We start from the raw sequence: 16,506 nt of genomic DNA on the forward strand, positions 1-16,506 counted from the left end.
GAAGGGTTCACCAAGGCAGTGAAACAAATGAGAAGAGACAGTGTATAAACTGAAAAGGGGTGAGCATTTCAGAAAGGAATAATTACCAACATTAAATACAGAAAGAGACTCAACAACCCTGAAAATATCAGCTGGTCTTCCAATAAGGAGGTTAACTGCCTGTCCTTTAACTGAGAATTCTGCCTCTCTCATCCTCATCTGAGGTGGGCCCTTCAGAGATCAGACCCATTCTGAAATGGAAGCTACCCTCAGACTGAAGTGGTAAGGAAAAACTTCACACAAATTACGGCTTTTGAAATAGTTATTTATATGGAAAAGGTGTGTTTCTAAAGTAGCAAAAAATGCACACTGAGCTACCAATCATTCCATAATTCTAAGAGCTGTGTGAAGAAAGTCATGGGAAGGGGAAACTGTCAAAAACCTATTTGGCCAAAGAAAGAGATTACATATGAAATTAGGACTTGGGGAACAAGACTGAAGGCTCACGGCAGAGGCCAGGCCCCAGGAGTCTTACATGATAGGTATTTCGGAGTTTACACCTTTCTCAGTAGACAAGTGGGAGACCCTGGAAGGTCTTAGACAAGTGTCATATGCATGATCCACAAAGTAAATGTAAATGCAGACCCTAATTAGGCTAATTCTAATGGGAAACAAATGACAGACCTCTTGAAAAAGGTGAGTACAAACTCATTTTAAGTTAGAAATATGGGCTTGAGGAGATTTAACCTTGTAGCATCATCACCATAATCCTTGAGGAACCTCATTTTTTTTAAATGAAAATAGGCCAGAGGTCAGACAAAGCAGGCATAGATATTACCTCTGAGGATTACAACAAAGCTGTGATAGGAAAATCTGACACTTCTATTCATCTGGGAAGCAATCAGAAAGCTTTAACAAAACTACATTGGATGGCATTGGTCTGCTTGGGCTAATTCAGACAGGATATCCTCTCTGCTACAGAACAAGTTTATCAGTTACCAGAAGATGTCTACCAGAAGCAAGACTGGGGCCACTGAATGGACAACTCTTAGGACACAAGGTATTTATAAGACAAGAAGTCGTGTTTATTATGGTGGTTGGATTAGCTGGAAGGGTTGTTCTTTCCTTCTATTCAAACTGGACATTTAGATCAGGGCAGAAAAACATTAGTGCAGTTTACTCATGCACAGATAAAGAACTCCAGATGTGACCTACTGAAATATTCCTATGAATATTACTAGAGTTATGGTTAACTCTGCTGCTGCTGCTGCTAAGTCGCTTCCGTCGTGTCGGACGCTGTGTGACCCCACAGTTAACCATATAACTAGAGTTACTAGAGTATGGTTAACCTGATTGTTAGCTTACCACCAGTCAGTCAGTTCAGTTGCTCAGCCGTGTCCGACTCTTTGCGACCCCATGAATCGCAGCACCATCACTAACACCCAGAGATCATTCAAACTCATGTCCATCGAGTCGGTGATGCCATCCAGCCATCTCATCCTCGGTCGTCCCCTTCTCCTCCTGCCCCCAGTCCCTCCCAGCATCAGGGTCTTTTCCAATGAGTCAGCTCTTCGCATAAGGTGGCCAAAGTATTGGAGTTTCAGCTTTAGCATCAGTCCTAAATTCAAAGGCTAACTGGAAATCAGAAGCAGTTGTGTATATGGATACCTGTGTATCTCTGCTACCCCTCCTCCTTGTCCTTATCCTCTTATCATCACGTGTACGTGCCATATGTTCTTCTATACATCTTATATGCATTAACTCATTGTATCCTCAGAACAACCCTATTAGGTCAGTTCTATGATTATGTACTCCTTTCCTTTTACCCTGTTCATGGGTACAAGATGATTGATGGACTTTACCAACATCACATAAGTACTCAGCATCAGAGCTGGGAGTAAAACCCAAGCAGTCAACTAGGGAAGGTACCCTTCTATCTACTTCACAACCTCCCTGTCTGTGCCTGATATATGCTTGAAGCATGTATGTCCATTGTTTAAATGTACCAGGGTATAGCAGAGGTCGTGCCTTCAAATACATGTGTGCACAATAAATGAGAGATAGTTCAGGTGAAACTATTATTTTTTAAAACCATAAAGTTGTTTCCTGACGAAGAATTTCCCAAACTGATGGCATTCAGTATCCACAGAAAATAGAAATATGCACTAGGACTCCTTTCATTTAAAATAAATGTTTCAGCCTTGAAGAAACATTTTTAAACTATGCAAGCTAGGCATTTATGGAACAAAGGATCTTCAAAATTCCTCAATACTAATGCATAAAATTAAATATAAACAGATAATACAGAGTTTCTAGTAAACCATACCAACCACTTTCTTTTTAAAACTCAAACACTGTCAACAAATCAAGGTAAGATACCAAGGGGAAATAATACGGTTGAGGGGAGAAAACAGAAAACAAAATCAGGAAGCTATTATTCAGCTCTACACTTCGGTTTAACAAGAGCTATCAATCTTTCCTTTCATGAACACTAAATTGGGGAGAAAAAGAAAAATACAGATCAGTCTTCATAACCAGAGGGTAGAAGAACTTCAAATCCTGAAAATCTGAACTGACAATTTGAAGCCTCTGTAACTCTCTGAAGGACTTGCATGCATTTTATTCCTTGACTTTTTTCTTTGTTTTTAATCAGTCTGCTCTGTGGCCATCCTGACAAGCCCTGATGGAGTGATGCAGTCCCGATGCTTGCTTGCTGTTCAGAGGCAAAGGTGACAACCACACTTTAATCTCTAAATCTTTCCATATAATTCAATTTTTCCATAAAGCTGGTGCTCAACAGGAGTACCACTGCTGCAGAATCTTGATGGAAAGAGGAAAAAAAAAAAAAAAAAACCACCAAAACTCTGTTTCTTGTTAATTCAACTTTTTCTTCGGTGTTTTTAAGTAGGCTCTGCCAAACAAAATGTGTTTTGTGTCAGCACTTATATTTTTATCTGCAGGTCAAAAAATAGTAACTAATAATTATAAATAGAGTTTAATCTTTATAAAAATTGTAAACTGCTATATCATACACCTGTAAAACTTATACAATACCATACAGAAACTATACTTCAATAAAAATTTTCTAATGTATATATAAAGTCATCTGTGCTTTTACACTAGCAGTAATGTGATTAGAGCAATGCCCATTTATTCAACAAATATTTGCACATGACTAGTTATGTGTGGACACTGTATTAGGCACCAGAGATTTGATGATGCTGAATAAACCAGAGAATGCTGATGCCTCAATAAGCTTTCACTCCAGAAGGAGGGAGAAACAAATCACACAAGGATCCAGTTCATGCAATGAGAGGCACAATGGAAACAAGCAGCACACTATGAGAGAGAAGGACCAGCAGTGGGTCCACAATTTAGGAGGCTGCCACACAGGTCTCTCCGACCAGGTGGCCCTCAAATGATCCCCTAGAGGTGAGAAGCTGTCAGGCTGAGGAAACTGTGCTCCTTGCAAAGTGAACAGCAACTGCAAAGGTCCGGAGGGGGCATGTTGCAGGAACAGACAGGAAACCAGTGTGGCCAGGCAGGTAGGATAGGAAGGAAGGATGTAAGATGAAGAAGGGAAAGCACCAGAAGGTCTTTTAGGTCAGATAAGGAAAAGGGTTACATCCTGTAATGGGAAGCCACTAAATGTACCTGAACAATGGACATGCATGATCTGATCTGCATTCTCAACAATCACTATGTCTGTTTGGGGGAATGGTTTGGAGGGAAGCCAGGGAAGATATTAACCAGTAAACATATGGGCTGGGGTAGACGGTATTATAGCCCAGGCAGGGCAAGATGGTGACTGGGGTTCAGATGATGTTAGTGAAGATGGAGAGCAGCCAACTGATTCATGGTCTATTCTGAGTTAAAATGACAGACCTTGCTGATATATTGGATGGAAGAAATGAAGACTATCAAAGAATACCTTGCTGTTAGATTACTAGATTGTTTTCCAATGAAATCATTTCTGTGTGCTCCATAGTCAAAGTATATATCACTTAAAACAGAATGCTCCAAAATGAGAAAACATCCCTAATAAAATTACAAATATAGAGAATGCACTGATTTCTGGTTTTTGAAATAAATTTCAACAACAACAAAATCAATTGTTATCTTTTATAAAAGGAAAAACTGATTTAGTTACAAATTTGAAACATCAATTCAGTTCTCAAGTGATTAAGAAAAGCAATATATTTCAAGAAAACAGTAAAATGAATTGATAAGTTTATAAATATTATAACCAGAATTGTCAAAAAATAGCTAGAAGCTTGCTTTTAGTCTGTAAAATACTTATGATATATTGAGAAGCTTTAGGAAGAAAAGTTCATATTTCAGATTTCCTTCCTATTTCATCTTTGTATAAGTGGTTAGAAGGGTAGATTAATATATCCTGCAATTTAGAAGAAAAATTCTAGAAAACTTGTACACTTCTTAACAAGTACATTAATTGCCCTATTATTCAATTATTTTAATAATTGCTATCATCATTTCACAGATTGTTCTGGTTCTTCTTCCCTCTTGATCACTCAACTTTCAACTATATAAGTATTAAATACTGATAAGAAGCAATGGGAAGATGAGAAAATCTCTAAGATTCATCATTTATTATTGGTTACACTGAGAAAAGTAAGACATGAAAATAAATTTGCTGAAAAAAACAAAACAAAAAAAAACCCTAAACTCAAAGAATAAAAATGCTCTGCCATCTAGTGTCACCTGGTCATCACACTGATCAAAGCCAAAGTCATACAGTAACAATTGTAACACAAATAAAATGCAAAACTCTGCTTCATGCTGAGTTCCTCCACTGTTCATGTGAAACCAGCATAATATCAACTATCCTGCAGAGCTTTTATGAGAATTACAATGAACATATAGAAAAAGCCTAAAGCAATGCCTTATACATAGTACATGCTCACTAAAGGCGAGGTTTTTGTTGTTAAGTTCTGTCTGACTCTTTGTGAACCCACGGACTGTAGCCTGCCAGAGTCCTCCATCCAAGAAATTTCCCAGGCAAGAATATTGGAGTGGGTTGCCATTTCCTTCTCCAGGGGATTTTCCCAACCCAGGGATCAAACCCGGGTCTCCTACACTGGTAGGCAGATTCTTGACTACTGAGCCACTAGGAAAGGCCAAAAATCTAATAAAGTATAGTTTATCCCATTATAATTCTGCTAAAGGTTATAATTCTCTTTTTTTAGACAAATAAAGCCTTTAATTGAAATAATCCCTTCAAATGTATGAAGATCAGGATTAACACTCTAAAGTGAGTTTTTCATCCTATTATTCCTCTGATTAAGTAATATGGTTGGATTTTACCACTAGGGAATTAATATCTGTCCTCCGAGTCTCTGAATTCCGCCATCAACTGGCCTGCATAACTTAATCTCTCTTAAATTCTTTCTGTTCTAGTAAGACAGAGCACATTATATTTTTCCTGCCTATTTTGTAATATTAGTTTGAATGTATATAACATTAGCCTCTGTCTTACTCATTTTTGTTTTCCTAATGCCCAGCACATGCCTGACAAAAGGAGTGAAATGGATAGATAAATACCTACTATGATTCTTCTAAGATCAATGCCACAAACCTACAACAGGTTGTTAAATCAATTAATTCACATCATTTTTTTGAAACCATGTTTAAGCTTTATTTTACTTAGACACACACAATTACAATCAGAATGAACTCAACTACTTGAGACCACTTAGTATACTAACAGAATATAAACCAAAGACTTGTCCATTCTTCCTACATGTTGACATTTATGTGTATTATCTCCCCAGCTGGGGGGTCTGTCCCGAAGGGAAGGGGCTGAATTTCACATTTCTTTGGAATAACTCTTAAATCCTGAAGCAGAATTGGTTGTCTCTGAAGTAGATGTCAGAGAATTCTGCTGAGAATTTGCTCAGCATTCCGAACCAGTAGTAAATTTTTGCTGCAGTGCATGAAATAATATCTGTGCCTGGAAACATTTATAAATCCTCAAAAAATATTTATCTACTGCAAGATCAAATCTAACATCTCAAGGGGAAAAATATCAAAACTTAAACCTAATTGTTTTGATAATGAAATAAAATTTTATCAGATGACAAAATCTAAAAGGAGCAGAAAAGATACCTTCAAGCAGTTTTTTTTCTGAAGAGAGTTTAGAAGCACCAGCAGGAGCCTGATACAAAAAGTCACAGAGGAACGTAGACTGGGAGGACTCTTGATTTAATCCACCTTCAGAATATATGTCATGTTGAGGGAAATCTAGAAAAATTACAGAAATACCACATCTGAAATCTGAAATGTAAACAGTTTTCCCTTGGCTTATGAGTATGTTGGTGAGTTCTGAGGTAGAAGAAAAACTACTCCAAATATACTGCAGAATAAAGATACAGAAACATTTCTTTTGCTTTGCATAAGATTTGCAAATAAGCACTTTGGTTGTGTTTATTATTCATACATGAAACTGGATTTAATTTCAGTGAAAATGATTACATGGGATTAACTATTTTAATCTTCCATTTAGACCAGTCTAGGTTTGATGCAGGATACAGGATGCTTGGGGCTGGTGCACTGGGATAACCCAGAGGGATGGTATGGGGAGGGAGGTGGGAGGGGGGTTCAGGAGTGGGAACTTCTGTATACCCATGGCGATTCTATAAAGTAAAGAAAAAAAAAAAAAAGACAAATAAAAGACTGATTTCCTAAACTTTTCCTTGAAAGGAAATAAAACATGGGTCTTAATAAGCGTCTTCTGTCTTCCTGACAATTACATTTTCTTTTCATTCTAATGGTGTTTCTGATTTGAGAAATTTACAGATTTGCACTGCAGTCCTTTTAAGGATCTATTAGGAGAGACCAGGTTAATGAAGGCATGAGAGGGACTAACCTGAGAATTTGTTATGGTAGAGAAATTCCATCTGCAGACTCTGCCCTGCCTTCTTGGCCAGCAGATAGGGGGTGCTGTGCTCAGGATCACCTGTTGCACACATGACATCTGCTCCACTGAACAGCAAAGCCATTGTTTCCAGAACATCTGGTTTCACCACAGCAGCACACAGAGCCTGGTCAATAAAAGAAAATACAACTTCTAAGTGAAGAAGATATAATTCTGGCAATTAAAATGCAAGAAAGTCTGCCAATTCGTTTATGAGATGAAGTTTGTATTTCTTTTTAACAAATCTATTAATTATTATGCCCTGAACTAACCAACAGGTAACAATGGCCTGGTTTACATGAATTTAAATTTCAACAGAAGATCACCAAATGTTTATTCATTGTTTTATTGCAGTGATGTTCCAAATCTTCAAATTCATTATAACTGCCATGGAAGATATTTTCTGTATTTTACATACCTATGATAATGCCAATGCTCAGAAACTTCAAAATACTTCAAATGCAGTAACTGAAGTATCCACTAAATATTTTGTTTGCATGAATGTTTCTGCATGTGTGCTAACTCACTTCAGTTGTGTCCAACTCTTTGCAACCCTTACAGACTGTAGCCCACCAGGCTCCTCTGTCCATGGGATTTACCAGGCAAGAATACTTGAGTGGGTTGCCATGCCTTCCTCCAGGGAATCTTCCCAACCCAGGGATCAAACCCACATCTCCTGCAGCACTTGTTTTGCAGGTGGATTCTTTACTGCTGAGCCACCAGGGAAGACATCAGTCATGGCAATGACTTTTTGGATATTATATCAAAAGCACAAGTACCAAAAGCAAAAATCAATTAAGTGGAATTATAGCAAACTAAAAAGCTTCTGCATAGCGAAACAATCAACAAAATGGAAAGTTAACCCACAGCACAAGGGAAAATATATTCAAACCATATATTGCATAAGGGTTAGCAACCAAAATATACAGATAACACATGCAACTCAATTAGAAAGAGACAATCCAATTTTAAAAATGGGTAGAGGACCTAAATATACAGTTTTCTGATGACGACATCCACAGAGACAACAATTTTTAAGCAGTATCTCCTCAATAAAGTAATTTTTAAAAATTATCCACTGATGTGAAGAGTACCATTTTTAAGAAGCCCAATGTGGTAGTAAATCCTAACAGACAGACATCCCTACATATCTTGAAGAAGAAAGAAAAAGCTAGTAATTAAAGTCAAGCTTATCTAATATCTTAGCTCAGGGTATCTATATGGTGTGGCAGAAAACATCTCCTTTGGGGTCATCAGTATTTATCCTTTGACAAGATTCCTGTCATTATCAAAAAGAGAAAATGCATTGGGGCGAAAATATGCCCTAGTTCTCCAATCTTGCCAGTTACTTCCCCAAATCCACAACTTACTATTTATACACTTATTTTTTATGGGCCTTCGGTGCATAGAACTAAATTAATTATAACCCTTGGTTATACCCTGTTATCACTATTCCATGAATGTCTAGTATAAATGGTCAGTTATTTTCATAGAAATTAGCATCCATGAAAATATCACCCTAAACAAAACTAAATGACGTAATAATAACCTATATATGATTGCCCACCTCTGTGCCACCTCTCTGACTCTCCCCTACCTTATGTATAGATTCTGCATCTTCCATTTATCGTACATCAAGAAGCAAGAACCTAATTTACGGTAACTAAGCCAATAGAAACTCCAGTACTTCGGACACCTCATGCGAAGAGTTGACTCACTGGAAAAGACTCTGATGCTGGGAGGGATTGGGGGCAGGAGGAGAAGGGGACAAGAGAGGATGAGATGGCTGGATGGCATCACTGACTCGATGGACGTGAGTCTGAGTGAACTCTGGGAGTTGGTGATGGACAGGGAGGCCTGGCGTGCTGCGATTCATGGGGTCACAGAGTCAGACACGACTGAGCAAATGAACTGAAGCCAACAGAAGAGAAATATAAAACAACTGTATAAATCTTATAATTTCTAGAGAAGAATTGAAAAGGTCTTCATTTTCCAAATTTTTCAGCATAATGCTATTTACTTGGGGATGCTTATCCAATAAGCATTGACACTGAATGCATTCGAAAGAACTGAGAACCATGAAAGCATACTCTAGTCATAGAAAAGTATATGTTTTAAATACCTATACATAGAAGAACCTTCTGACACACAAGAAATTGAAGTAGTTGATTTTTTTAAAAAAGGAGGGCAATATGTTAAACAAACTGTTTGCTAAAAAAACAGTATAGAATGGTGACAAGAAGACCTAGAATCACTCAGCCAAAGGCAAAAGACACTTGCAATCAATGGCACTAAACAAACTACTGTAACAATAAACTGAGTAAATGAAGTTCATTTTGTTGACACCAAGTCAGCAGCACACTAGCTGAAGTTATTATGTTCAGTATCCTGTCCCTAGCATGGGGAAAGTTGTTGAAGTTTTAACTGGGGTCGGTGTACATCAGATAGAAGCTTCAGTGAGGGAGGAAAAGTTTACTTGCTGTTGATAACGAATCCTCAAGTGAAATGAAGGGAAAAGATCTAAGGCACAATGTTACAAAAGGAAATAAAATTAAACAGTAATTTTATGAAACAGCAAAATTTCAAAAATTTTTGAAATTTTCAAGTTTATTTTTTTTAAACATGTTTTCAAAACCCTTGGCACACACTTAAAAAGACGTTAACATCCATGTCTTTTGTTACATTTCATTGGTTACCTTATTTAATTCTTCCTTGGTAAGAGACGCCAAAAGGGTTTTTCTGAATCTTCCTTCTTTGTACTTCTGAGTGATAAAATTTTTTCTCTTTTCTACTGAACAGTCCATGTGTAATTCTTCATCTTTTTGAAGATTACCAGCCCAAAAGTCATTAGCTCTTTTGTTTCCAATGACAATGAAAAGCTGAATTATCAAAGAATTACAAAACGTATCAATTCAAACAATATATTTGAATCTGCAGACAACCGAGTCACAAGACAAATTAAAGCACAGCTTAGTGTAAAATATGCAAAAAATACAAAAATGACCCAGTTTTTTTCTGGAAGATGGAGTGTGAAAGCAGACAATATTTCTATTTAAACAGCCTAGCTGCTCTTAATAATGGTAAAAGATTAGCCAGAAAAGAAACTGCAAGCAACACAAATTGCAGCAAAAGCATTATTACTTTTTGAAGCTAGCTCACATTGAGACAGATTCATTTAAAATGGCTGAGTAGGTGGGCTATTATGGCTGAGAGTGTCACCGACACCCGAGCACAGAATAGATGCGGTAGACAAGTTAGACAAGATCGCAGCTAATGACCAAGTATGGCTGAGATAAAGAATAGTCAATTTTGCCAAATGTTTTCATTCACCACTCTGATATTTTATCCATGCTGGGTTAAAAAGAAAGAGAGTAAATTCTGGCTTTAAAGAGAGTTCCCAAGCCTTTTAAAGTAGTTATTACCATTAAAGCTCCTTGCATTTTTTATTTTTATTTTTAAAGTAACTACCTCATTTAGGAAGCATTCTGAAAGTTAAGGTAGAAATTTACTACTATACAGCAGGCGATAAGCCATTTTTTATACTGTGCTGAGATCTTGATCAGAGGGATCCTAAAGTAACCCCACCCCGCCACCCACTGCATATTTCCTCCCAGATTCTGGCTGATCACACCACAGTCAAGTCAGACTCACCTCAATGAGCTCATTGCTCCAAATGCTGGCATCCATTTTCAGACTTCTAACCTTGGAATCTTTTGGTCCTAAAGATCTATGTTGCCCTGTAGACCAAAATAATAATAATAATAATTCTCTTTGAATTTCTATGTACATGTATTTTACCATAAAAAAATATGTATGTGTACATGGCAATCTGTATTAACATTAAAACACATGGACATCACCAGATGGTCGACACCGAAATCAGGTTGATGACTATATTCTTTGCAACCAAAGATGGAGAAGCAAAAACAAGACCTGGAACTGACTATGGCTCAGATCATCCACTCCTTATTGCAAAATTCAGACTTAAATTGAAGAAAGTGGGGAAAACCACAAGACCATTCAGGTATAAATCAAATCCCTTATGATTACACAGTGGAGGTAAGGAATAGATTCAAGGGATTAGATCTGGTAGACAGAGCGCCTTAAGAATTATAGACTGAGGTTTGTAACACTGTACAGGAGCCAACGATCAAAACCTGCCAAAGAAAAAGAAACGCAAAAAGGCCAAGTGGTTTCCTAAGGAGCCTTTACAATAGCTGAGAAAAGAACAGAAGCTAAAGGCAAGGGAGAAATGGAAAGCTATACCCCACTGAATGCAGAGTTCCAGAGAATAACAAGGAGAGATAGGTAGAAAGCTTTCTTAAATGAACAATACAAAGAAATAGAGGAAAACAACAAAATGGGAAAGACTACAAATCTCAAGAAAATTGGAGACATCAAGGGAACATATCATGAAAGAATGGACGTGATAAAAGACAGAAACTGTAAAGATCTAACAGAAAGCAGAGAGATTAAGAAGAGGTGGCAAGAATACACAGAAGAGCTATAAACAAAAAAGGTCTTAATAACCTAGATAACCATGATGGTATGGTCACTCACCTATAGCCAGACATCCTGGAGTATAAAGTCAAGTGGGCCTTAGGAAGCATTACTATGAACAAAAGTACTGGAGGTGACTGAATTTTAGCTGAGCTACTTAAAATCCTAAAAGATGATGCTGTTAAAGTACTGCACTCACTATTCCAGAAAATCAGTAGTGGCCACATGACTGGAAAAGTCAGCTTTCATTCCAATCCCAAAGAAGGGTAGTGCCAAAGAATGTTCAAACTACCATACAGTTGTGCTCATTTCACATGCTAGCAAGGTTACGCTCAAAATCCTTCAAGCTAGGCTTCAGCAATACATGAACCAAAAACTTCCAGATATACAAGCTGGATTCAGAAAAGGCAGAGGAGCCAGAGATCAAACTATGAATATTCACTGAATCATAAAAAAAGCAAGGGTATTCCAGAAAAACATCTACTTCTGCTTCTATGAATACACTAAAGCCTTTGACTGTGTCAATCACAACAAACTGCGGAAAATTCTTCAAGAGATGGAATACCAGACCACATTACCTGTCTTCTGAGAAACCTGCATGCAGGTCAAGCAGCAACAGTTAGAACCAGACATGGAACAATGGACTGGTTCCAAACTGGGAAAGGAGTATGTCAAGGCTGCATATTGTCATGCTGCTTATTTGACGTATATGCAGAGTACATCATGTGAAATGCCAGGCTGGATGAAGCTCAAGGTGAAGTCAAGATTGCCAGGAGAAATATCAGTAACCTTAGATATGCAGATGATACCACCCTAGTGGCAGAAAATGAAGAGGAACTAAAGAGCTTCTTGATGAAGGTGAAAGAGGAGAGTAAAAAAGATGGCTTAAAACTCAACATTCAGAAAAGTAAGACCATGGCATCCAATCCCATCACTTCATGGCAAATAGATGGGAAAAAATGGAAACAGTGAGAGACTTCATTTTCTTGGGCTTCAAATCACTGCAGATGACGACTGCTGCCATGAAGATACTTGCTCCTTGGAAGAAAAACTATGGCAAACCTAGACAGTGTATTAAAAACCAAGATAGCACTTTGTCAACAAAGGTCCATATAGTCAAAGCTATGGTACAGATGTGAGAGTCTGACCAAAAAGAAGGCTAAGTGCCAAAGGATTGATGCTTTTGAGTTATGCTGCTGGAGAAGACTCTTGAGAGTCCCTTGGACAGGAAGCCAAATCAAACCAGTCAATTCTAAAGGAAATCAACCCTGTATAGTCACTGAAAGCACTGATGCTAAAGCTGAAGCTCCAATACTTTGGCCCCCTGATGCGAAGAGCTGACTCATTTGAAAATACCATGATGGTGGGAAAGACTGAAAGCAAGAAGAAGGGGGCAACAGAGGATAAGATGGTTGGATAGCATCACCAACTTAATGGATATGAGTTTAAGCAAACACCAGGATCTAGTGAAGGACAGGGAATGCTGACATGCTGCCAAATATGGGTAGCAAAGATCTGGACACAATTAGGTCTCTGGGGTTGCACAGAGTCGGACACGACTGAAGTGACTTAGCAGCAGCAGGCGACTGAACAACAACAAGAAATATGTGTATGTCTGCATTAATATATCTTTTCAACTTAAACTATTACCTACTTTTTTATACCACAGTAGTGGAAGTAATCAAACAGAAATCATAACAATACGAAAGATTATGGAAATCACCTGCTCAGTCGTGTCCATCTCTGGTGACCCCTGGACTGTAGCCCACCAAGCTCCTTTGTCCATGGGGATTCTCCAGGCAAGAATACTGGAGTGGGTTGCCATGCTCTCCTCAGGGGTATCTTCCCAACCTAGAGATCACACCCAAGTTTCCCCACTGCAGCTGAATTCTGTACCACCTGAGCCACGAGGGAAGCCCATGAATAATGTAGTGGGTAACCTATCCCTTTTCCAGGGGATCTTCTTGACCCAGGAATTGAACTGGGGTCTCCTGCATTGCAGGCAAGATTCTTTACCAGCTGAGGTGCTACCAGGAAGCCCTTTAAAAGTGTGTATTCATGTATGTGTGTTTATGTGTGTACATGTATGTATGTGTATACACATATAATTTATTCATTGTTTGGTAATTGACTAGAAATTGTAAGTCACTGAAAACTTTATAAGGGGTCTGTGTAAATTACATATATGTGAATACAGATATCACCCCTTACTCTTAAAAAAAAGACTAGCAACATACTAGCTAATGAATGTATACTTAAAAAATCTAAAGTGGATTCTTTATTCTACTATTATACCTGGAAGAGAGTTAACAGCCCAGCATTCTAGTATCATCAATTTAATTCTGCTGTATAAATCATCATTCGGACTTTACTGGGCATCCAGGCCTATGTCAGACTCTTTCTAAGCTGAGAAGGAGAAAAGAACACAAAACACCATTTTGGTCTTAAGGATCTTCTACCTAATGATCATGAGAAAGTTCATTCCTCTCTGTACATTAGGTAGGTTCCTTTCCTCCCTTCTCTGAGAAAAAAAACACCACGCCCTAGAATTCCCATGGCAAGACCTAGCACAGGTTTGCACTTACGGAGATGACAAAAAGGCAATACTGAAAGGAGTAAAGCTCAAAGGCAGGCAGGAAGAAAGGATGCTGGAGTAGCCTAAGATTCTGAGTCGAGGCAGTAGGGAAATAAGTGAAGTGGAGAACAGATTTAGAGATACTTAGAAGGTAAAACCAGGATGGAATCTGGTGGGCTTTAAGGAAAGGGGAAGGGTCAAGAGGGACTCTCAGGTTTTAGGCTTGAGTGAAGGGCAGAGTAGATCACTTCTGATCAGGATTTGTAACATAGAAAATATTCAGTTTTATGTAGTGAGCTGGGAAGCAATGAGAACTCCATACTATCATGTTCATTTTGAGGTATCTTGAGCAAATCCAAGCGGAGACCCTAGCAGGAGATACAGGAGTATGGTTTCCAACAGAGCAAGAAACACCTGCTTAAAAAGACTGCTGGATTCAAATGATAAATAACATCACTCAGGAATATCAGGATGAAAGAGATCTGAGGATACAACCCAAGGCAACACACATGTTTTAGGAGCAGGCAAAGGATGGCCAGAATAGCAAGAGCACACTAAGAGAAAACGGCCTGCTGGAAGTTGAGGGAGGATGGGAAGTCATGGAGAGGCAGACTGGTCAAGAGTGTCAAATACTCCAGAGAGTGCAGTGAAGATGGGAACTGACCACACAGAAACTGAGAGGTAAACTACACTGGTAAATGTGGTGAAAATATGTTTATTGGAGGTGAGGCAGATGAAGGCTGATTACAGGATGCTGATGATATACTAGGAAGTTAAAGAAACGAAAACCTGCATAAACTATTACTCTTGAAAGTATCTTCTCTATGAAAGGAAAAAGGAACAGAGAATCACGTCTAAGGGAATAGTAAGTGTTCAGAGATCTGGTGTTAACAGAATGATGCAAATTTACATGCTGAACCAAATAAACCATAGTTGAATATGGCCGTCCTGATGGATCTCAGAGGATTGATACCAGGACTCTCCACAGACACCAAAATCTAAGTATGCTCAAGTCCCTTGTATAATATGGCCATAGTATCTGCATATAACGTATACACATTCTCTATTATATTCAATACTTTAAATCATCTCTAAATTACTTAAAATACATAATACAATATAAATGCTAAGTAACAACTGCAGGTACATGCAAATTCAAACTTTGCTTTTTGGAACTTTTTTCCAATTACTTTTGATCTGGAACCTGTGACTGTGAAAGGCCTACTGTGCTTAGAGAGTGAATAAGTGATGGGGTAAGGACTCAGAGAAGACAGGAGAGAAAGGGAACATAAGAACACAGAATAGCCTTGGACAGATTCCAATGAGACTGGAAAGAAGAGGTTGGGAGAAAATGCAAAGTCAAGGACGATTAACTGAGGCTTTTTGGTTGCTATTGATGTAATTGATCAGCTTGTGAGGACTCCTACCTCAGTATGATGAGAAATGTGGAGCACAGAGCTCAGGAAGACTCTGAGGGTTTGAAGCAACTGTCCTGTCTTTGCTCTGAGATAGGAGCTCTTCCTCTGCATTTTCTCAATGAAACCTGTGCTCAACTCTATTGCTATCCTTATCATAGTCTATTAAAATAACTATATATTTCTGCAGGATATATCATATCTTATAGATTTAACTCCCAGGACCAGCACAGTACCTGGTAGAGCTGAAGAGCTGAGGAAAGTTTAGGTTGTAGCTAATTTCTTCAAGACCTCCACAGTCACATACCTAAGCTAGGCTCCATTCCCTTCACTCACTTGGACGGTTGCCTTACCTCCCAAATACGAGATGTCAAATAGTCCGTAAGGTTTAAGGTCACAAGAAGAAAACAAGTCACAACACTGGTTACTTTCATGAACTTCAATAAGCCTGGAAAATGCTTCTATATAATAATTCTCATTATAAGAGAGAACAGATCTTGTGTAACAAGATTAGAAAGCAGAGCAGCCTTGAAATGTGAAAAATACGTCTTACAAAATATGATTTGGGAAAAGGGACAAATCATACGAACAGTGAGCGTGTTCAGGGTGCATTCTGAAACACATTCATCCCAAATCTGAAAATTTCAGTATTGTCTTTTAAAAATCCATACATGGTCCAGTAGGCACACACACAAAAATGATTACATGCTTAAAAATCAATTTTTATCTCTAAGCCATGCATAAGAGAAGTATAGAATGATATTTCTAAATTTGATTTAAATTTCTCTGCTTTTATTCTTCATGGCTATTAGCTGGGACACAATATATATGACACTAAAGAGCATTCGGTGCCGATCTGCCACCAAACAGCGATGAGCGTAACTTATCACTAATTACCTGCACACTTCTTGCAGATGACAACACAGAGATTGATGGAGGCCCAGTCAGGATCTGGGGCTTTACAATCTGCACAGCTCCTGTTGGACTCATTGTACCAAATCTTCTCAGCTACTTCATAATCAGAGAGAGTTTCTGCTATTGATTGCTGCACAGCTTCAATCCACTCTTGTTTCTCTTTTTCAGACTCAGCTGTAAAGCTGAAA

At 38.3% G+C, this 16,506-nt stretch overlaps 1 protein-coding gene across 1 annotated transcript in view; it reads right to left on the bottom strand.

The window, feature by feature from the left end:
• The window catches only part of ARAP2 (ArfGAP with RhoGAP domain, ankyrin repeat and PH domain 2), a 187,846-nt gene that overhangs the window by 110,443 nt on the left and 60,897 nt on the right, over window positions 1-16,506 (bottom strand). Inside the window, exons 11-15 of the mRNA XM_052642100.1 lie at window positions 16,301-16,500; window positions 10,565-10,650; window positions 9,610-9,792; window positions 6,866-7,040; window positions 6,106-6,240 (exon numbers count right to left, since the gene is read on the bottom strand). Of these exons, the coding sequence (XP_052498060.1) occupies window positions 6,106-6,240; window positions 6,866-7,040; window positions 9,610-9,792; window positions 10,565-10,650; window positions 16,301-16,500 (779 nt within the window). The remainder of the gene's footprint in view (window positions 1-6,105; window positions 6,241-6,865; window positions 7,041-9,609; window positions 9,793-10,564; window positions 10,651-16,300; window positions 16,501-16,506) is intronic.

This window comes from Budorcas taxicolor, chromosome 6 (assembly GCF_023091745.1).
Source record: "Budorcas taxicolor isolate Tak-1 chromosome 6, Takin1.1, whole genome shotgun sequence".
NCBI classification, from domain to species: domain Eukaryota; kingdom Metazoa; phylum Chordata; class Mammalia; order Artiodactyla; family Bovidae; genus Budorcas; species Budorcas taxicolor.